This window comes from Astyanax mexicanus, chromosome 1 (genome assembly GCF_023375975.1).
Source record: "Astyanax mexicanus isolate ESR-SI-001 chromosome 1, AstMex3_surface, whole genome shotgun sequence".
Classification (NCBI taxonomy): Eukaryota; Metazoa; Chordata; class Actinopteri; order Characiformes; family Acestrorhamphidae; genus Astyanax; species Astyanax mexicanus.
Genome location: NC_064408.1, coordinates 122,622,046 through 122,644,665, shown reverse-complemented (window position 1 = coordinate 122,644,665; position 22,620 = coordinate 122,622,046). Strand labels below are relative to the sequence as shown.

Below are 22,620 nucleotides of genomic sequence, written 5' to 3'. Positions count from 1 at the left end.
GGTTAGCGGCTAATGCTAAGGCTGCTCCTACAGTGCTAGCCGGGCTTAGCAGCAGGCTACAGGCTGATAATACTCACCTCTGAATGGCTAGAAAGAGCTAGCGCTTAGTGCAGTTAGTGGCTAATGCTAATGTGAATGCTGCTCCAGCAGTGCTAGCCGGGTTTAGCAGCAGGCTATAGGCTGATAATACTCACCTCTGAATGGTGAAAGAGCTACTGCTTAGCACTGTGGTTAGCGGCTAATGCTAATGCTGCTCCAGGAGTGCTAGCCAGGGTTAGCAGCAGGCCGATAATAGTTACCTCTGAATGGTGAAATAGCTAGCGCTTAGCGTGGTTAGAGGCTAATGCTAATACTGCTCCAGTCTCAGTGCTTGAGAACTAAACTGCTTCTTAATACCTGACTGGTAGAATTCATACATAAGGAGCACCGGCAGCTTATAGTGCAAAAAAATACAGTATATTATATTTATAGGGCTTTGGATAATTGAATCCTTCAAAGAAAGCCACATCTTTACGTCAAATAAGTAGCAATTGATTATGTATTTTTCCTTTCCCCTCAAATTTAGTGCAAATTGCTTATTAAATTCAGTGTAATTCATCCATGCTTTGTAAAAAATGCTAATGCTAAGTCAGGCTAATCTGAAATACTGCAGTAACTGATGACGGGGTGACTGTGTGTCCTGCTGTGGTCCAGGCTGGGTTCTGGGTGCAGGTAATGAGGGATCTGAGGAACGGGGTGAAGCTGAAGAAGGTTCAGGAGCGTCTGTATAACCCCCTGCCCTTCGAGTACCAGCTCACGCCCTATGAAATGCTGATGGACGACATCCGCGCCAAGCGCTACAAACTGCGCAAAGTCATGGTGAGTGTTCACAAACACACATACTGTACACGGGTCATTCTCCGTTTGGAGTGGGAAACCATGTCACAAAGGTTGGAGGGTTAAAAAAAGCCTAAAATATTAGGGACAATTTGAAGAGTCAGTATTTATATTTACATTTTCACAGTTTACCTAAGATTAAAATCAAAATTTTCATTCTTTATGATTTCTTTGATTTTCCTTTTTTTAAATCATATTTCAAAGGCGCTTTACATGTGTTAAATAGCTCGTCACATGACCAACTTTCAACACTTGAGCAAAGTGAGATTTTTAGTGTAAAGAAATATTTTAAAATATTTTCGTCACAAAGATTTTGGTCACTGGTGTTATCAGGACTCTTATATTATATTTATCATGAATATTGTTAGCTCTGTTGGTACCACTTTAAAATAAGACTTATAAAGACTTATAAAGGGTTTATAAATGGTTTACAATTAAGTTTATTAATGGCAACTAATTAGGTTGTAAATGCCTTAAACATTATTATTAATCATTAATAATCAGTATTAACACATACGTAGAAAGGGCCACAGTATAGATGGCTGTGGGTTCACTATTTGGCAAACAACAGGTCAGTGTTGCCCTTTCTATGTATGTGTTATAACTGATTATTAATCATTTTTAAGGCATTTACAACCTAATTATTAAGCATTAATAAACTAATTGTAAACCGTTTATAAACCCTTTATAAAGGTAGTCTTATTTTAAAGTGGTACCGCTCTGTTAAACTGTTTCCTGGGTCAAAGGTCATCAAGGAATAAGCATCTCAAGGCATGAGAAGTTGAGACCATACTTGCTCTTTTTATTTTATTAATTCGATGATAATTCCCTTTATCAGGTAGCGCATAACTTCTTTGTGTCACTGGTGTAAAAGCTGAAATATTGATATTTCGTCTTATAGTCATCTTTTAATGTTAAACCCAGATGTTTTTAGTCTACAGCAGAAATAAATGGATCAACCTTGCTGTTCCAATACATTTGGAGGGGAGTTTATGTCCATGTAGTTATTAACATGACTGTATTTCCGCCTTAATAAATACAGGTAGTGAATGTGAGTTGCTGAAGGTCTGGAAGCATGATCTCTGTGTTTATGGCTGTGTGAATGCAAGACTGAAGTGGTTGGGTCAGTAATATGAGCCTAAAGCTTTTAATAAATGACCGTTAATAGCCTCTCTTACACTTATAAGTTTATTTTACACTCACAGCATCAATAATACATTTAAATTGACTGGGGGATGCCTAGACCTTTATATCTAACTGAATATAACAAGTAACTTTGCTGAAGAATCATTAAACAATAGCTTTTTTAACCCTTGTGTGGTGTTCGGGTCTGTGGGACCTGTTTTCATTTTTCATCAAATGATACTAAAAAATATTTTTTCTAACTCAAACTCATTGGCATTGGCTCATTTTTTGTGAAAAACATATATCAAAACACATTTTCCATAAACGCACACTGTACACCCCCCCCCCCACACACACATTTATATTACATACAGTAAGTTTGGCCAAGGGCTAATAAACATTGCTTCAGTTGTAAATTTGAAACTAAACAAATTTCATACTCATATCTTGAGTTTAATTCATTTTCTTTTACATTTTATTAAAAAACTAATAAAAAAAAGAGTAGCACTTTTTAAAAGAAATGTAACATAAGAAAGGTAAAAGGCAAATATTAACCATGTAAGCTGTTTATATTGCTTGCAATTTAGGTGAAGCAAGCATGTGTAAAGCATTTAAATGTAGAATTGCTTAATTTTGCTGAATTAAATACAAGTAACAAAGCAAACGAGTAACAAAAATATGAACACCACACAAGGGTTAACCTAATAAGCCAATCAGCTGGTTGATGTGGAGATCTGCGCAGGCGCAGCAGCCATACCAAGCATTATGAAGCCAAATGCTTCAAACTGTCTGGTCTTGCATGAGCAGAAATAACTGCAGCTGAGCAAAGCATGCCTATAAGAATAATGCTTATTATACATTTTATTATACAACATGTGTGTGTGTGTGTGTGTGTGTGTTTGTCAGGTAAACGGAGATATTCCTCCACGGTTAAAGAAGAGTGCACACGAGGTCATCCTGGACTTCATTCGCTCCAGACCTCCACTCAACCCAGTAAGTGACCCTCAGTAACACACTTTACACATTAGGGGTTAACTGGGGGATAAGGCTTACAGTTTCGGTAAGTACTCTGTTTCTGTGTACATTTAAATATAAAATATATATAAAGGTAATATATATATACGGTATGTGGCTTATTATTAATACATATCATCCCAGTCATGCAAGAAACATGTATTTTTAACAATGCCAACCTTACAGGACAAAGAAATTACCTTTTTTTTAATGGAAGTCAATTCATATACGATATTTTTCACTCTATAAGGTGCACCAGATTATAAAGCGCATTATGAGACACTAGTAAGGAACAGGGGTGCTGCGATAATTTCCGTCTAATTCTGCAGATCTTAACTTACGTTTATTTACAGAAAACTTAGATTTCCAGATTTCCACTAAGGCTGCGTGCAGCAGCATTAGCAACTAGCACTAGCCACTACACTGGCTACACTGAGGAACCCTGAGTATTCCAATTAGCTTGTTACCTTGTAGCTGGTTAGCGGATAATGCTGCTCCAGCAGTGCTGGCCAGGGTTAGCAGTAGGCTACACGCCTATAATACTCACCTCTGAATGACAAAAGTGTGAGTTAGCACTTAGTGCGGTTAGCGGGTTATGCTAATGCTGCTAAAGAAGTGCTAGCCGGCGTTAGCAGCAGGCTACAGACTGATAATACTCATCTTTCAATGGTAAAAGAGCTACCACTTAGCGGCCAATGACAATGATGCTCCAGCAGTGCTAGCCATTTTTCTCTTTTACTAATAATGTGTCAGTTATTATTTATATTGTATCATAATTTCATAGTGAATGAACCAATATGCATATATGCCATATTTACCATAAATGCAAATAGGTATAAGATTTAAGCAGGTGTGTGTGTGTGTGTGTGTGTGTGCAGGTAGCAGCACGTAAGTTGAAACCTCAGGTAGAGCGTCCTCCGAGTTTACACGAGCGAATCCTAGAGGAAATCAAATCTGAGAGGAAGCTCCGCCCAGTGTCACCTGACATGATCCGCAGGAGCAAACCAGGTAAGACAGAACGAGTACTACACACTGAAACAAACACACACACACACACAAGCACAGGCACACACTGCTGGTTCGAATCCCCATCATGCAGCTTGCCATCAGCTGCCGGAGCCCTGAGAGAGCACAGTTGGTCTTGCTCTCTCTGGGTGGGTACAGGGTACAGTAGATGGTGCTCTCTTTCCCCTCATCACTCCGAGGGTGATGTGGATCAGCACAAGGCTGCGTCTGTGAGCTGATGTATCAAAACAGCAAGAGTCGCTGCGCTTCCCTCCGAGAGTTAGCGCTGTGATGCTACTCTGCAATAGTGCATCAGCAGCAGATCAGAAAGAGGTGGAGTCTGACTCCACATGTATTGGAGGAGGAATGTGCTAGTCTTCACCCTCCTGGTGTTGGGGCATCACTAGTGAGTGGGTTGGGTAATTGTTTGTGTAAATTTGGAAGAAAACGGCATAAACGAAATATATGAGTGGCATAAAGTTATCCAAAAGCAGTGTGTAAGACTGGTGGAGGAGAACATGATGCCAAGATGCATGAAAACTGTGATTAAAAACCAGGATTATTCCACCAACTATTGATTTCTGAACTCTTAAAACTTTATGAATATGAACTTGTTTTCTTTACGTTATTTGAGGTTTGAAAGCTCTGCATCTTTTTTTGTCATTTTAGTTATTTCTAATTTTCTGTAAATAAATGCTCTAAATGAGAATATAATTATTTGGAATTTGGGAGAAATGTTGTCTGTAGTTTATAGAATAAAACAACAATGTTCATTTTACTCAAACATAAACCTATAAATAGCAAAATCAGACAAACTGATTCAGAAACAATTAACCATTTATAAATGGTTGCAAATTAAAATGTATACAAACTACTTAATTTAATTACTTTTACCTTAATTTAAATGTACAGTTAAAAGTACAGTTTGTTTCAGCATCTGGAGATATGTATCATCTATCTCTGATATACATGTTGCTGTAAATATCAAAATCTCTTATTAACAAAGAATATGATCGTAATAACTCATCCCACAGTCCCTAAAATAAAATACAGAGTAATAAATAGTAAAGAACACACACACACACACTCCATAACATACATGATAACAGTGTTAACATCCTCTTGAAGCATCTAAACGAGTTCTTTAAATTGACTGCTGATCTGATCTGTGTCAATTTAATTTGCTTAAATTGACAATTGGAAGACAGGAAGTCGGTTTAAAGCTGCATGAGAAGCTCCGCCTCCTCACTGCTGTGCTGCATTTCAGCCATGCTGACCTCAGCCCCATACATTTCAGCGGTGTGACGATTTTTAGTATAGTGTCAAATGATGTAAGAATAAAACCAGGATTGTTAGATTATATCAGTGTTGGTATTGTATTGCAATATTTAAATATGCAATACAGTATCGATTTTTAAAAACACAGTAAATCTATATTGCTATACAAGCTTTACCCTGACTACTCTAAGTTGTATCCAGGTTTTATTTCTATAGTGTTGCTCCGTTAAAAGATATAAGTGTATAATATTTGTAGAGAAGTGAGGGGTGTACTCTGTTTTAATGCACTGGTTGTTTTGTGTTCGCAGTATTTCGGCCTCTTGGCCATTCTCAGAGTTTTGACTCTTCAGGTAAAGCTCTGCTGCCTCTGCCCGGTTCTCCCATGGTGCATTGCAACACATCTGCCATATCATTCCATGCTTTGGTGTTACTTAATGTCTAACTATGAAGCACAGAGCGCTGTAACTGTCTGATTACACCTGTAACTGATTATCATCAGCAGCGTTAGGTAGGATGTCTCTTAATGCCAGTCTGATGCCAGTCTGATGCCAGTCTACTGTTTTCAGATCTGCCTCATTCACAGCTTTCGTGCTGCTGTTGCCGCGCTGAGGCCTTCACGTGTTTGTGTTTGTGTGGTGATGCCCAGCTATACCCACTAATCACACCACCAGCTGCCCACAGAGAGGGTCCAACTAACACACACACACAGCAGAAATTATTAAATTAAATATATAAATAGATATTAGCTAGCGGTTCGTCCCACGTAGCTTGTTTTAACATGATAACCACGCAGACTACAGTCTAATATACTCACCTCTGAATGGAGAAAGAGCTAGCGCTTAGTGTGGTGGATAGTGGGTAATGCTAATTCTGCTCCAGCAGTGCTGATATACTCACCTTTGAACGGCAAAAGAGCTAACACTTAGTTTGGTAATCGGCTAATGATGCTCCAGCAGTGCTAGCCGGGGTTAGCAGCAGGCTACAGACCAATAATACTTACCTCTGAGCAGTGAGCTAGTAAGATAGTGCTTAGCGCGTTAGCGGCTAATGCTAATGCTGCCGTACAGAACAGCCAAAGAGCGAATACCATTTATATATATATATATATATATATATATATATTTGGATGTATGGAGGCAAGATAGATTTACAGAGATTTACAGGGAGATTTAAGATTTAGACATAATACAGAACAAAGTTAAAACAAGCTTGAAAGACATTATAATACCAGTATAAAGAATAAAATAGAATAAAAAGAGATTAGAAATGCTCATATACAGCAAAAATTGCCCTTTATGTATACAAATGTATATTATGCACATAAAAGGTTATTTATTCTGTACATTAGCATTTTCAATCGCTTTTTATTTATTACCCACACAAATATCATAAGTAGACATCTGGTAAAAATCGAATAAAAAAATAATAAAAATCTTTAATTTAGTGTAATTAAAAAATCTACCAAAATGATTATCTGAGCTCATACTTAGTGTGTTTTTTCAGTTGTGTATGTGTGTATATGTAACACCAGCTGGCTTATATATATATGTGCTTGTGGACTCACTGTGCTGTCCCTCACACACTTGCACACAAACACATACACACACTCTATATGTCCATATGGTGTATCTGTTGGTCAGTATGTTGTTCAGTGGGTGAGCGTGTGTGTGTCGTTCTGTGCAGACGTGTCCTCCCCCGACGCCGCGAGGAAAGCGTCCAGCACGCTGTCGTTAGCCAACGGATCCTCCGTCCAGCAGGGCGGCGCCAGCGGCTTCCAGAGGAAGAGACTCCAGGCGCCTACCCTGTCCGAACTGGAGACCTCCGACTCAGACGTGAGTGTCACACGTACTAACAGCTAGGGGGCGCTAAAGTGTGGTATTGCATTTCCTTTCCCCGTTCAGAGTGAGTATTATCGGCATGTAGTCTGCTGCTAACCCCAGCTAGCACTGCTGGTGCAGCATTAGCCTTAGCTAATTAGCTTAGCGGCTGTGTTTTACAGTGTTAAAACAAACTATGTGGGACAAACCGCTAACTAATAGCGCTCTAGCTTACCAGAACACTCAGGGTTCCTTAGTGTAACGCAGTTGCATTTGCCTTTGCATTTATTAGCTCTAACCGCGGCTATTGCTAGCGGTTAGCTGCTAATGCTGCTGCACCTAGCCTTAGCCTTAAACCAAAGCCTACTGTAAATAAACGGAAGTGCTTTACTCTCCCAAATAAACAGTTTGCAGGAGAGAAATCTGTGTAGATTAACATCCAGCACTCGTTTGACTTTAAAATATATATATTTTTTAAGAATTACCCCGCCTTATAAGAAAACAGATGTTCATTGAGAGTGCACCTTATAATTCGGTGTTTGAAAAATATGGTATATAGTATTAATAATACTGTGATTCTGCAATACTCTGGCCCAATCCCATTTCACTCCTTCGCCCAACACTAAATGATGTCAACACCTAATTTATACATGTTTTTGAAGCTGTAAAGGATTAAGGTTGTGGGAGTGAAAAAAAGTGTGTAAAAAACATATGTTAAATATGTTAGAAATGATACAAATGAACAACATCTGTTGCTTTTTAAATAGGTCGTCACTTTTTTTCAATAACTTTATTTTTACGTGAATTACATAAATGAGTTTTTTTGCCGTGTTCTTAAATGTTATTATAAGAGCAGCAATTAGCCAGAAGTGTTCATTTACGTTTTTTTTTAGGGGTTTTTGTTTGTTTTATTTTATTATTTTTTTAAGTTTTCTTTATTTTTAAAGCTATCATAGACAAATTGTTCAATGGTTCAATAGGTATTTAGCTTTTTATAAAGAGGCAGACACTGTGGAGGAGGTGAGTGACAGGCTGTGTGGTGAATGAGGTGAGTGACTGACTGAGACTGTGTGAGTTAAATTCAATATTTTTTTCGTGTCACACTGAAGACAGTTATATTTACATCCTGATCTGTAAATATGGGTTGGGGTCAGTCAGCGGTGGCTGTGGGCACGGTGTTGGTGGAGGGGTGTGTAAGCTCTGACTGAGAGACTGCACTGTGAGTGTTGTGGGTGGGGCTTATGGCAGCAGCCGCTGCAGCGCGGCTGAAGAGAGCGTGCGTTCATCTCAGAGTCAATAAAAGTCTCCAATAACATCAAAAAAACTTGCTAGATTTGTCGGTAGTCACACTGTCTACATTCTGATTAAGAACAGGGCTGCTCTCACTGACGCGACTCAGGGATTTTGTCACACGCAGCGCCGTGCGCAGTGCCCTAGTGCCTGTAAATTTAATTGTCCAATGAAGGTATTTTTAAAACCAGGATATTTCCTCACTTTTTGAAAAAAACCCGGGACGCCCGGGACAGGACATGAAATACGGACATGTCCCGGGAAATACGGACGTTTGGTCACCCTAGTTAATGTAAACCACTTTTTTTTCCAATTTTGTTTGGTTCATCATTTATCCATTTGTTAATAAATTTGATCAATTTCAGATTTGGGTCTTCCTGATAAGATAAAAATGGCTTTGCATATTTTAGAAAATCTGACAATGTGCAAGTGTAATTATTTTGTCATAAATATCACTTGAACCTTCTGTCAACCATTTCTTTGATATATTGCGCAGGTGGAAGGATGCAGTTTTTACCACAGAGTTTATGTGGGTTGAAAATGAAAGAGTGTATTACTCTTCTAACGTAGTGATCTAATCTCTGTGTCTCTGTGATGCTCCAGGATGAGACGATCGGCCAGCGCTCGGTCAGCAGCTCCAGCATCTCCACGCCCATGGTGGAGGACACGTCTCCGGAGTCCGTGCTGGGCAAGAAGAGTGAGTGTCCTCTTTTTACACAGTGTAACTCAATGAGTACACTGCATGGTTATACAGTTTATTTTGTTTTCACTTTTTCTCCTCTAATTAAGTTAGTTTTAATTTGTTTTTAGAGTTGGGTGGCTAGTTTTTATTATTTTTGTCACGTCTGGTGCTGTTAACTCCTCTGTCCCTTCCACACCAAGCTCTAATGGAGGTTCTCAGGTCAACAACTACACTACCCAGAATGCACCACCCGCTGACATCACGCACTCACCTGATCACGTGACACCTCACCTGCTTCCTCCAGGAAGTTTTGCTTAGTTTTTTTTTTTTTTTTGGGGTTATTTGTAAGGTGCAGGATTGAAAAAGGTGTTATGTGAAAAAACTCAACAAAAGAAACCATTTAAAAAAAATATTCAGTGACTGTAAAACAACCAACAGTCCACAAGTTAAGCCTTAAGTGCAAAATATATGTAATACTGCTGTTTAAAATACACGATAGAACACAGATGAACCTGAAACACAAATCACATCAGAGAGCTCAATCTGAGAAACAAAAACAAATTCAGAAACCCAATAAACTCTACAGGTTTCACTCATTTTCACCAAAATGATCAATTTAAAAGTAAGCAGTGTTTGGGCGTCACTATGAAAAAGTAATTAGTTATAGTTACTAGTTACTTCTCCAAAAATGTAACTGAGTTACTAACTGAGTTACTCCACTATAAAAGTAACTAGTTACCTGTCACGTCCTCGCCCTGTTCCTGTCTGTCCTCGTGCCTGTGTGTTATTTCATCGTGACCTGTGTCCCAGTACTTTTCCACCTGTCTCAATTTGTAGCTCCGCCCCCTAGCCCCAGGTGTTTCCACTTCCCTTGTGTGTTATAAAGCCTTCCTTTGTCTCTTGTCCTTCGTTGGTCTTTGCACCTTCCCCGTTGTCTGTCTCTGCGGTTCTGTGTTGCTCTAGCCCTAGTTCCGTGTTTATTCCTAGTTTGTTTCCTTTGCTCCTTATTCCGTGTTTTTCTCTGTTTATTTGTAGTTCTCCGTTTATATCCATTGTTTTCTCCCTTGCCCTGCTTAGTTTATTTTTTTCCTTGTCTAGTTTAGCTTCTTGTTTATTTCCTTGTTTATATTTATCCCTGCCCTGGTTAGCTTAGTATTTATTCTGGTCCTCATTTGTTCTTGTTAGTTTTTAGTTTCTAGTTGCTTGTTTATTCCTTATTCCTTTATGTTCCTTTATGTTTATGTTCTTAGCTCTGTTTAGTTTCTCGTTTATTAGCCTCCCTGTTTGTTTGTTAGTTTTATCTCACCTCCGTTTCTTGTTTATTTCTTTATTTCTTGTTTACTTGTTTCTTTTGTTTACCATTGTTATTTATTTAATAAATTATTTATTTCGCCCTTACCTGCACTTGCGTCCGTCTCCTCGTCCCCCTGCCCGGGTCATCCTTGACATTACCAGTAAAAGAAACTATCGCGTTACTTTTGTTTTACTCACCCCCGTAACCAGCGCTTATACATAAATAAAGAAATTAACACGCATGAAAATGAAGCGTATTCTACCTTTAATTTCAGTTAGTTTTAGTTAGTATTATAAACACTCAATACAGTTTCAGTTAGTTGCCGTTTTTTTTTTTTTTTTTATTACCGTTTCTATTAGTTTTAGTTACTGAAAGTGTTTTTTTACTTTCAGTTTTTGTTATTTCGTTCGTTTTTGTTAATGACAATAACCTTGGTACAGAGTACAGTGATTCCCAACCCTCATCCTCATACTGTTCACACACTGTTTCCTGTCTGACTCCTCCCCCTCTCGTAGCCCCGCCCATGTTCCTGCCCATCTCCTCCACGCCGCAGCCTGAGAGGAAGCAGCCGGCCCAGAGGAGACACTCCATAGAGAAGGAGACGCCCACCAACGTCCGCCAGTTCATCCCTCCGTCCAGGCACAGCTCCAAATCACTAGTGAGTCATAACAACACTACCACCACAGTTTTAACATCTTTACTGCTATTATTATTACTATTATTACTGTTATTATTAATACAGGTAAAGTTGAGGTGATGCTTATGTAGCACCCAGGAATATTTTATATTTAAGCAAGGTACTCAACCATTATAGCTTAGATTCTCTGCCCGAACCCGACCTGACCCGAGGACCGACCCGAAATCGGGCCGAGATTTCCCACCACATTCCTCAGGTCAGGTCGGGTCGGCTTCAGAAAATAGTCCGAGATGTAGGCATCTGTTTTCTAATTCTATTAAAATAGCGAAAACTGAAAGTGAAACTGAAAGTGTTCTGAGTCTAATAAAAATGGTAATTAAAAGGAAAAAACGTAACTAACTGGAACTGTATTGTGTGTTTATAAAACTAACTAAAACGAACTGAAATTATTGATACAATACCCTCATTTTCGTGTTTAATTTATAGCGCTGTTGTACAGCGGAGTTGAACAGCGGGCAGTGTTGTGCCGTTCTGTTTGGAAGCGGAGTCGGATTCAGCAGGGAGTCGGATTCGGCACAGCAGCGGCAGTGCGCGGCAGCACCTCGGGGTCCGTGGCGTTAGTTCTTGTTTAAAGCGCTCGCACTAACCACAAAATACGACAGAAAACACTGAGAAACTGCAGAATTATGTATGAGATTAAAATATGAGCGCGAGGAGATAAAAGAGAAACAGGAGATACAGTGTGTGAGAACCTTTACCTGTGAGTAGCTCATACACCAGAACACACAAATCTCTCTCTCTCTCTCTCTTTCTCTCTCTCGTTTCTTAGATTGATCTCTCTGATGAGATGTGTGAATAATAAAAACTAGCAAGCCCACTCTAAAAACTAATTAAAACTTACTGAACTGTAGGAGAAAAAATAAAAACAAAATAAAATTTAACTATGATAAAAATGAAAACTGTTATCATCACGTAGCTCTGGGCGCACGTGAACTCCTCCGCGTTTGACTTGCAGCACTGTGTTTAGCTGTTCTTAAAATCATTTAAATTAAATAATAGTTCTACGCTTCTATGTTACAGTGTTGATTAACATAATTCTGATCATATTTCCCTCATTCAAACAGCCCGAAAACAGCCAGTTTATGGTCCGGGTCGGGCTCGGGCTCATAATGGCAGGTTATGGTTCGGGTCGGGCTCGGGCTCATAATGGCAGGTTATGGTTCGTGTTGGGTTGGGTTCGGGCTCATAATGGCAGGTTATGGTTCGGGCGGGTTCGGGCTCATAATGGCAGGTTATGGTTCGGGTCGGGTTCGGGCTCGGTCAGGTCAGATTTTTTGGGCCCGATCTAAGCTCTATCAACCATCAAATATACTTCTTTTTGTTTGAGCTAAACTACTGATGAGGCACAGTTTAATCTGATATATTAGCCAGATAATATACTGCTATGAACAAACACTGTCTCTGCTGCTCCATGCTGTTTACACACTAAGAGCGCAGTATATGCAGCGTTCACTGCTCATGACTATGTGACTCTGCTCTGCACATCATATGTGTTTATACATACACTGTGTTTAAAAGCCCAGCGGCAAATTTTCAGCATTCAGTATTAAAGCAGCTTCGCTCTGCACAGATATACGCGCTGGAATCTCAGGATTTTCTCACTTTCAGAGCTTAGTAAAGGAAATAAATAAAATCCTGTCCTTATTGTGCAACCCTTGATTATACATGTGGTTTTTCAGAGGATTTTAACAACAACAGTGTCTTATTTTTAACTAAATTGAATGTGATAAAACAAACAACATAGAAAATATACTTGAAATATCTGAAATGTTCAGTATTAGAAACAAAAGTTAAAGTCAGAATTCAAATAGAGCACTCTGTAGCCCTTGTATAGTCCCTCCACAAGGGGGTGCTATTACACTGTAAGCCCGGATAAGTTGAATTTACTTTAATAATTTGAGGAAACCGGTTGCCTTAAAAAGTTAAGTAATGGAGAATGAAAACTTGAGTTAGCATAACTTAGAACATCAAGTTATTACAACTAAAGGGGAAGTTTATTTATTTGGAAGGTAGCCCAGGGGGGAATCACTACACACTGATGGTAAGTGTTAGTCAGAATCTGTTGGACACGCCCAGTATGCAAATAGATTGTGACAGAGGCCAATGGAAAAGAAGTTGTTAATGCTAACAGACTAAACTCAGTTATTATTTATAAGTTGGTTCAACTCAAAGATCTCAGTTTGAATAGTAGAGTATGTGAGTATGTGCCCAAAAATGTTCAACTAACTCAAAATAGTTGAGGAATGTTTAGAAATATCCAAGTATGTATTGCTGCAGACTGGAGCACCTCCAAAGGGGAGGGGCTTACCTCCAAATGGGAAGTCCACAGCTCCAAAGGGGAGGGGCTTACATCCAAGTGGGAAGTCCACCAACAGTATACGGCTCGAGACCTCTCTCACCACGGCTCCGGCGAATGTCATAATAAAAGTCTTCCGTGATTATTATTAATACTTTTATTCTATTACATCAAATTTAATGTTACATAGAATGTACTATCACATTATATTATATTATATTATATTATATAAAAGTCTACATCGTAAGGCAGGGAGACCTCACTCAACACAGCTCCATTTCTCAGCCGAATGCCACAAAAAAGTCCTCCGTGATTAAAAAGCTCATGGATGTCAAAAAATATATTAGTCAACAATTATTGATTATTTATATTTCTTAAATGTCAATATAATAAAATACGTGTAGTGTGTATGTATTTATAATATTATTGGCTATGAATAAACAACTGCATTTATTATTTAGATCTTTACTATTTTATGATTTGAAATATTCACAGCATGGCAAATGTTTAAATGTTTTAAATAAATAAAATGTAGTTTCAATGTGCACAACATGCTTTTAGACTCTTAGAAAATGCATTTTAAAATAAATAAACATTTAATAAACAAAATAGATTAATTGATTAATCTTTCGGGTTATTTACAAGCACAAAACGTCGTGAAAAACACCATATCACGTAACACCAAGCCCCATCAAGCACCATCCTACTTGGAGGTAGGCTCCGCCTGTTTGGAGGTATGTTCCTCCCCTTTGGAGGTGCTCCAGGCTGCAGCTATACCCTTCTCGAAATATCTAATTTAATGTAAAACAGACTTAAATCAGTTGAGTTCAAACAACGTATGGGTTTACAGTGCATCACTAAATTGAGTATAAACAACCACTGTGCTCAGGTTGCTGCGATGTGAGAGCTGTGTTGCTGTGGTATTCTCAGTAGTGTGTGTGTGTGTGTGTGTGTGTGTGTAGGAGGAGTTCTGTTTCCCGGTGGAGTGTTTGTCTCTGACGGTGGAGGAGGTGATGCACATCCGGCAGGTTCTGGTTAAAGCTGAGCTAGAGAAGGTCCAGCAGTGCAGAGATGTTTACAACGCGCTGAAGAAGGGAAAGGTACAGTAGAAAAGCAAAATAGTATTTTTCACACTATAAACTGCCCTTAAAATCCATTAATTATCCCAAAAATCATCAGTTCTCCTTATAATCCGGTGCTCCTTATGTATGAATTCTACCAGTCAGGTATTAAGGAGCAGTAAAGTCACTCTGCTGAAGTACAGAGTTATACAGGAGCTTCAGTTTAGTTCTCCAGCACCCAGACTGGAGCAGTATTAGCATTAGCCGCTAACCGTGCTAAGCGCTAGCTCTTTCACCATTCAGAGGTGAGTATATGAGACTGTAGCCTGCACATTTACAGTGCTAAAACAAACTACGTGAAATGAACCGCTAGTTAATATCACCCTGGCTTTACCGGAACACTCAGGATTCCTCAGTATACAGCTGTCAGGTGGCATTTACTAGCGCTAACTGCTGCTAATGCTAATGCTGCTGCACCCAGCCTCGCTATATTTACTTTCTTTGCTTTGACCAATCAGAGTAGACAATGTGCTTGCATGGTTTAGTGGTGCACATTTTGGTGCGTTTAGTTAAGTTTATGCCTGTGTGAAACCAAACCAAACAGAGGAAAAACGCAGCTAATCCCAAGTAAACAAATTCATCAACTGATCTGGACCATAGAAACCTAAAAACTAAAGGTGTAAAAGCGCTCTTTTAAACTCAGCTAATTAGGATCTAAGTTTTAATTCAAAAATCCTTACAACCAAGCTGAGATGTTTATAATAAAGTAAAAAAAAATCCCTTTATCTAATTTATCATCCATTCTTTATTTCAGCACCCCATGTTATGGCTTTAAAACAAGCTATGTGGGATGAACCGCTAGCTAATATCAGCCTGGCTTTACCGGAACACTCAGGGTTCCTTAGGTCAGCACTTTTAGGTGGCATTTACGTGCCGCTAGCGGTTAGCTGCTAATGCTAATGCTGCTGCACCCAGCCTTAGTGGAAATCTGTAAATCTAAGCTTACTGTAAATAAACAGAAGCTCTTTACTCACCCAAATAAACAGTTTTCAGGAGAGAAATCTGTGTATATTAACATCCAGCACTCGATTAACTTTAAAAGAAAATGTTTACTTTTTTAAGAATTACAGTTTTGTTTACTTAGATTAACTTAGCGTAGCTTTACAGGTCTCGTTACCCAGTGGTAAGATCTGCTGAATTAGAATTAAAACATGGTGACATCCCTGTTCCTTACTAGTGTGGCATAATGCGCCTTATAATCCAGTGCGCCATATAGTGCAAAAAATTTGCACATGTATTAAAATATACAAATGTAGTTAGTTTACGAGTCTTAGCTCTCGAGTGTTCTGTGTTTTTTTTCTAAACAGCTCTGCTTCTGCTGTCGAACCAAGAAGTTCTCCTTCTTCACCTGGTCCTACACCTGCCAGTTCTGCAAAAGGTACAAATGATTTATCCATTGAGATTAAATGATAATTATAATCATAAACAATTAATACACATCAGTTATGTACAGTTTTTACAGTGCATTTCTGTTCTTCCTCTCTGCAGGACTGTGTGTTCACAGTGCTGTAAGAAGGTCAGTGATTATCACAGTCTTCTCTTTATAAAATCTGAAGTACATTTAGTAGTACATGTAGTTATAGTACAGTGATGTGAAAAAGTGTTTGCCCCCTTCCTGATTTCCTGATTTCTTGCATATTTTTCACACTTAAATGTTTTGGAACATCAAACCAATTTAAATATTAGTCAAAGACAACACAGGTAAACACAAAATGCTATTTTTTAAATGAAGGTGTTTATTATTAAGTGGGAAAAAATTCTAACCTACATGTCCCTGTGTGAAAAAGTGATTACCCCCTAAACCTAATAGCTGGAACCAAGCGTATGAGTCTTTTAGAGCATTGTGGAGGAATTTTGGCTCCCCTCATCTTTGCAGAATTGTTGTAATTCAGCCATATTGCAGGTTTTTTGAGCATGAACGGCCTTTTTAAGGTCATGCTACAGCATCTCAATCAGATTCAGGTCAGGACTTTGACTAGGCCACTCCAAAGTCTTCATTTTGTTTTTCTTCAGCCATTCAGAGACAGTGGACTTGCTGGTGTGTTTTGGGTCATTGTCCTGCTGCAGAACCCAAGATCTGTTTCAGCTTGAGGTCACGAACAGATGGTCGGACATCATTCTCCTTCAGGATCTTTTGGTAAACAGCAGAGTTCATAGTTCCATTTATCACAGCAAGTCTTCCAGGCCCTGATGCAGCAAAACAGCCCCAGACCATCATAACACTACCACCACCATGTTTTACTGTTGGTATAATGTTCTTTTTCTGGACTGATGAGACAAAAGTTGAACTCTTTGGAAGGTGCGTGTCCCTCAGTACATCTGGCGTGAAAGAAACACTCCCAAAATTACCACAAGAGGGCAGCAACGACTCATCCAAGAGGTCACAAAAGACCCACAACAACATTTAAAGAACCTGCAGGCCTCACTTGCCTGTTTAAGTCAGTGATCATGCTTCCACCATCAGAAAGAGACTGGGCAAAAATGGCCGATATGGCAGAGTTCCTAGACGAAAACCATTGTTGAGCAAAAAGAACATTAAAGCTCGTCTCAACTTTTCCAGAACACGTCTCGATGATCCCCAAGACTATTGGGAAAACAATCTGTGGACTGACAGCCGGCCACTCCTGGGAAGGTTCACCACTGTTCCATGTCTTCACCATTTGTGGACAATGGCTCTCACTGTGGTTCGCTGGATTCCCAAAGCTTTGGAAATGGCTTTATAACCCTTTCCAGACTGATAGATCTCAACTACCTTCTTTCTCAATTGTACCTAAATTTCTTTGGATCTCGGGATGATGTGTAGCTTTTAAGGATCTTTTGGTGGAGATCTTTCACTTTGTCAGGCAGGTTCTATTTAAGTGATGTCTTGATTAAGATCATAACAATAATAATAATCAGGCCTGGGTGTGGCTAGAGACTCAGGTGTACTCAGGTGTCAGAAACCACAGTTTTAACAAGGGGGCGATCACTTTTTCACACAGGGCCATGTAGGTTTGAATTTTTTCCCACTTAATAATAAACACCTTCATTTAAAAATACCATTTTGTGTTTACCTGTGTTGTCTTGACTTATATTTACATTGGTTTGATGTTCCGAAACAAGCACTCTATAACATTTGGTTGCTATGATACCAGGTATATACTATATACTATATACCTGGTAAAGGTAACAGATAATCTAAGCTTTTTCTCGTTCTGTATTCTCTCTTAGATACGGCTGCCCTCTAAACCGTACGGCGCCCTGCCCATCTACTCTCTCGGTCCGTCCACCTCCACACTGACCCGAGACAAACCGGAGAAACCCAGCACGAGCCACCACCGGCCCAGCCTGCAGCGCACCATGTCCAAGTAACATCCTCTCTTAACCTTTAACACTTAGAACACTTGGTGTGTTTTTTCTCCATTTTTGTCAAAATGTTCCTCTTTCAGGTCTTATAACACAGTAATTATATCAGACAGACACATGCCCTGATCTCTTTTACTCCAGAAGACATACGGCTGCTCAAAAATATAATCATTTAAAATGTAAAAGGAAGCAGAATTGTTGTTATATTTGCCTGGAACTAGCCGTGTTTTAGTCAAAATTTTACCAAAAGCCTGTTTTTATTTTAACTTATTTTTGAATGTATAGACTTTAAATATATTCACACCTAAGATATATTTTTAAAATGGTTAGACTAGAGTGTTTATGAGTTAAAGGAAGCATAAAAATATTGATTATAGTTCATTACATGGATTATTAATTATTATTTTAAAAAAAAACATGGAGAAACAGCATCAGCCGGATTAATTTTTCTTGATAATCACACCTCTAGGATACATGTAGATACTAAAACATCTCTGTATTTCTCGCTCTCCTTTCTCTGTACTTCATTTTACTTCTCTCTACTTCTTGCTCTCTTTCTCTACTTCTCTTTCTCTCTACATCTCTCTTTCTTTCTCTGTATTTTTTGCTCTCTCCACTTTTCACTCTCTTATTTAGTGCTGTGCGATATAACACTAAGTCAGGGGTGTCCAAACTTTTTTTGTTGGGGGCCAGAAGGAGAAATATATTTGAAGTCACGGGCCACAGACTCTGTAATAAAACAAATAATGAAATATACCACTTTAAATAATACTTTTTTCCTGATTATTTCATTTACACACCATTTTACTTAACTTACTATCTTTATCTTCCACAGTGTTGTGTAAACTAAGATTTTTCAAATTGATGTTTAATTTCATGATGTCTCTTAATATTAAACTCCTTTATTACGGCCACTTTTAGACTCTTTGGCCCGTTTTTCTGCGCTAGAAATGCACACTCTCTCCTCTTTTAGACTCTGGCCTGTTTTTCTGCGCTAGAAATGTGCACTCTCTCCACTTTTAGACTATTTTGCCCCGTTTTTCTGCGCTAGAAATGCGCAGATTATAAAAACCTGCTTAACAGCGGGCCAACTTTCATTCTATTTCTAAAATACCTCACGGGCCGCTCCAAAACAGGAAACGGGCCGCAAGTGTTTATCGTGCTATCTACCTTCTATCGTCCCTATCATTTCTACTTCGTTAATTATATTTCTTTTAGCATTTTGAGCTTAGTTTAGTTGGTTATTCTTCTTTTACATATCTATTGTTCTGTTTTTATTAAATGTAATTAGCTCATTAGCTTAGTTGCTGCCTTCTTTGTTATTTAGCATACAGAACAACTCCCTGGTCTTTTCAATGAATGTTGATTTATTCATTTAATAGCTGTATCTAACTATTTTAAGCCAGACAGACAATGTGAGATTTTTTTAATCAGGTGCAGAGAGCTCATCAACATGTTTGAATGGTTTGTCCTGTAGGAAAACGCACCTGATTTATATGCTGACATTAATCCACCTGCGGAGCTTTAAATGCGCGGATGAGCTGTAACTTTTGGATCAGCACAAAAATCACAGTGTGATTTGTTACATTGTACTTAGTTCTACGTCACGTCACAGACCATTTTCTGCAGCCGAACCCGACAGCGCGCCAGGAAAGCAGTAAGAAATCAGAAGTTCATATTCGGGCATCGGGTCAGTCAGGGCTCGGGTTCGGGCAGAACTATATTATTATTGTTATTAATTTTCCATTCTTTTAAATAGCAGGATACTTTGACTTTTATTTCTTTGCCCGATTTTTATTTTATATAAAGCTATGGTATGATAATCACCAAGTTGCCAAGTAAGCAAGTATTATTATTAATGAAAACGAACGAAATAACGAAAACTGAGACTAATAAAAACGGTAATTAAAAGAAAAAACTAAAACGAACTGAAATTACAGATTGAATACCCTAATTTTCGTGTTTGTTAATTTATTTATAAATAAATATGATAAGTAAGTAAGCAATGATATTATTTTGTCATATTTTTCGAAAAATAACTGAAAACATACTCAAATGTGGTATATCATGATATATATATCGTTATCGTGATATTAAAAATTCCATATCATGATGTATGATTTTTCCCATATCGCCCAGCTCTACTCTTATTCATTTTACATCTTGCTCTCTTTCTCTGTACTTCTCTCTTTCTCTTTATATGTCTCTTTATATGGAGTTCACTAGAGCTTCACAGGTTGCCAATGGAATCCTCTTCCACTCCTCCATGATAATATATTTTTTTAAGGATGCCCCACAGGTGCTTAATTGTGTTTATGTCTGGACACACTATTGGCCAGTCCATCACCTTTATCTTTGCTATGCGTCCCTACATATACTGTATGTAATAAACTGAACGTGTCCCTTCTCCACCTTCTTTTCTAGACTGTCGAAGACGTCACGCCAGGCGTCCTCGTCCTCCTCGCGGGAGGAGGCGGAGCTTCCCAAGGAGCTGACGGAGGATTGGAGCAGTATGGAGGTGTGTGTAGACTGTAAGAAGTTCATTTCTGACATCATTTCCTCCAGTAAGCACAGCCTGTCTCTGGCCACCAAGCGAGCGCGGCTGAAGCGTAAGACGCAGTCGTTCGTCCTCTCCTCGGCTAAAGGAGGAGAGTACCGGCCTTCAGAGAGGACTATCAACGAGGTCTGAGACACCGGCTCTCAGAACCGGGACTGAGTCTCCGTTCCTGGACTAGACTGATGAGGAACTCTGTGGAGAGGAGCCTGTATGATCTCCGGGTCTGTCTCGGTCTTCATGCTCTCATTGGATGCTTAAATCAGAAGAATGATGTTCATTTTCTGAAGTTATTTTTATGTTTAAGTGCTTTATATACAATCCGAGAGGACTGACGTCTCACACTGCATTTACACAGCTCTGTCACGTCGACGTATAGCGTTGTATCCTATTAATTTTTAATAGGAAGCATTCATGGCTTCGGCATGTCGAGTCCGGAAGATGCCATGCAATAAAACGTTGAGCCGAGGTGAAATTCATGCAAATTAATCTGTCCAACTTCCAAAAAAGCATGAAGAAAAGCTAATCACTGCGGTTTTAGGCTTTCCTGTCCTTTATGATCAATCCCTGCTGATTTACAGGGACTCTGATCAGCGTAATACAGCGTGGAGGAAAAAGTCATTTTTGCAAAAAACATTGTCCTTATACAGAGAGAATAGTTTATTTTAACATTTATTTAGAATCAGACAGACCCAATTAGTCCAATTCTAGCTTTCTATAGTAAGTAAATAAACTAGTTGCAAACATAATTTTGCATAAGATTTTTTTAGCTGGCCCATGTTTCTTTCTGGACTGGCTGTAGAAACTTCTGACTGGGATTCCCATGTGTAATTGTCATGTACACACTAGACGCTATGAGCAGTGTCCCCATATAAGGTTGCAGGGTCTCAAGCTCAGATTATCGAACATTTATATTTATAAATATGCATTTATATTCATTAGTTCATAGAAAATAAAGCTTGTATAAAACTGTTTCCCATTTATTATAAAAATATTTAATTGGACGACGCAGGGAACGCCTTTGTAACGCCCACATGCGACCAGTTGAAGGCAGGCAGTGCATTCGTTCATATGCGTTGACGCATCGGAGCAGTGTAAATGTAGCGTAACCCACTCACCTCAGAAGATACGTTAAACTAGAGATGTTTAATCTTTAGCATGAACACAAATGTGCCAGTTCCACTGGCAGCAAAGCAGCCATGGCATGATGCTCCCACCACCATGCTTAACAGTTGGTACGGATTTCCTTTCCTCCTGCAAATATAAATACAGAAGAAAAAATCTGCAAAATACTGTACTATCTGTAGAAGCACCCCCTATCTGTATAGCCTTAAATATCAAATTTAAACAAACATTAGCAAATGTCTCCAAACTATTTGGTAAACTTACTGAAAGTATGTTTTTTTTTTGTTTGTTTTTTAGAAAATAAAAATCAGCCACAGTTGTTACTAAATGAATAAAACATTGTAACAGTTATACAGCGATTTCACAGAAACTCAGAAACTCATATTTAAAATATATACAATCATTTTACAAATGATTTTAATATTAACACATTTATAATAAGTCTGAAGAAGCACATGAAGGTAGTAAAAAGCAGCACAGTCATTTACTTAGTTGATAAATTGATCTAAATATCATTGCTGATATGCGAAAACCTTGCACCCCTACTTTTGCCATTTTTTGTACATTGTTTTACATCGTTTTTACATCTATTGATGAATGGAACAATAGAAATGCTCCAAAACTGATTGGAAAAAAATATATATTTTTACATAGATTTCCATTGATTATTAAAAAGAAGGTTTCTTCTTACTGCTGTAAATTTGTTCATTTGAGGATGCAAGGTTTTTGTATGACAATAAGAATATCCAAAAAAATAAATAAAGCTGATGGGTTTCAACTCTCATCAGTTCTGTTTAAAAAATCTTAAAAGAAACAATTCTGACTGATTTCTGCTGTACAACATTTCAAAACAGTGCTGCAAATTAGTTTTTTTTTAACTTATGATTTTTTTAAGGAGTGCCCACTGCAAACTTTACATTTTGCTGAAACTGTAACCTGATATTAATCCAACAGTTAAAATATTTACATGAAAATAGTAATAAGCACAAAAAACAAGACAAGCATACTCTTGTATAAAATGCACAAGTGCATTCTTAAATTCTTAATTTCAATGTTTAGTATCAGGGAAATTGGTGGTTCTGAGATGTTGAAGTTTTGTAT

At 38.4% G+C, this 22,620-nt stretch overlaps 1 protein-coding gene across 2 annotated transcripts in view; it reads left to right on the top strand.

The window, feature by feature from the left end:
- The window catches only part of spire1b (spire-type actin nucleation factor 1b), a 48,728-nt gene extending 26,850 nt beyond the window's left edge, over nucleotides 1–21,878 (top strand). The window contains exons 6-17 of one of the 2 annotated variants that reach the window (XM_049468174.1): nucleotides 694–858; nucleotides 2,908–2,994; nucleotides 3,894–4,023; nucleotides 5,607–5,648; nucleotides 6,982–7,130; nucleotides 9,009–9,102; nucleotides 10,897–11,039; nucleotides 14,337–14,474; nucleotides 15,803–15,873; nucleotides 15,984–16,011; nucleotides 17,706–17,842; nucleotides 20,265–21,878. In XM_049468174.1, the coding sequence (XP_049324131.1) occupies nucleotides 694–858; nucleotides 2,908–2,994; nucleotides 3,894–4,023; nucleotides 5,607–5,648; nucleotides 6,982–7,130; nucleotides 9,009–9,102; nucleotides 10,897–11,039; nucleotides 14,337–14,474; nucleotides 15,803–15,873; nucleotides 15,984–16,011; nucleotides 17,706–17,842; nucleotides 20,265–20,529 (1,449 nt within the window). In that variant the 3' untranslated portion in view covers nucleotides 20,530–21,878. The remainder of the gene's footprint in view (nucleotides 1–693; nucleotides 859–2,907; nucleotides 2,995–3,893; nucleotides 4,024–5,606; nucleotides 5,649–6,981; nucleotides 7,131–9,008; nucleotides 9,103–10,896; nucleotides 11,040–14,336; nucleotides 14,475–15,802; nucleotides 15,874–15,983; nucleotides 16,012–17,705; nucleotides 17,843–20,264) is intronic. The other variant, XM_049468181.1, reaches the window with a different exon arrangement.
- Nucleotides 21,879–22,620: the final 742 nt, after the last annotated feature.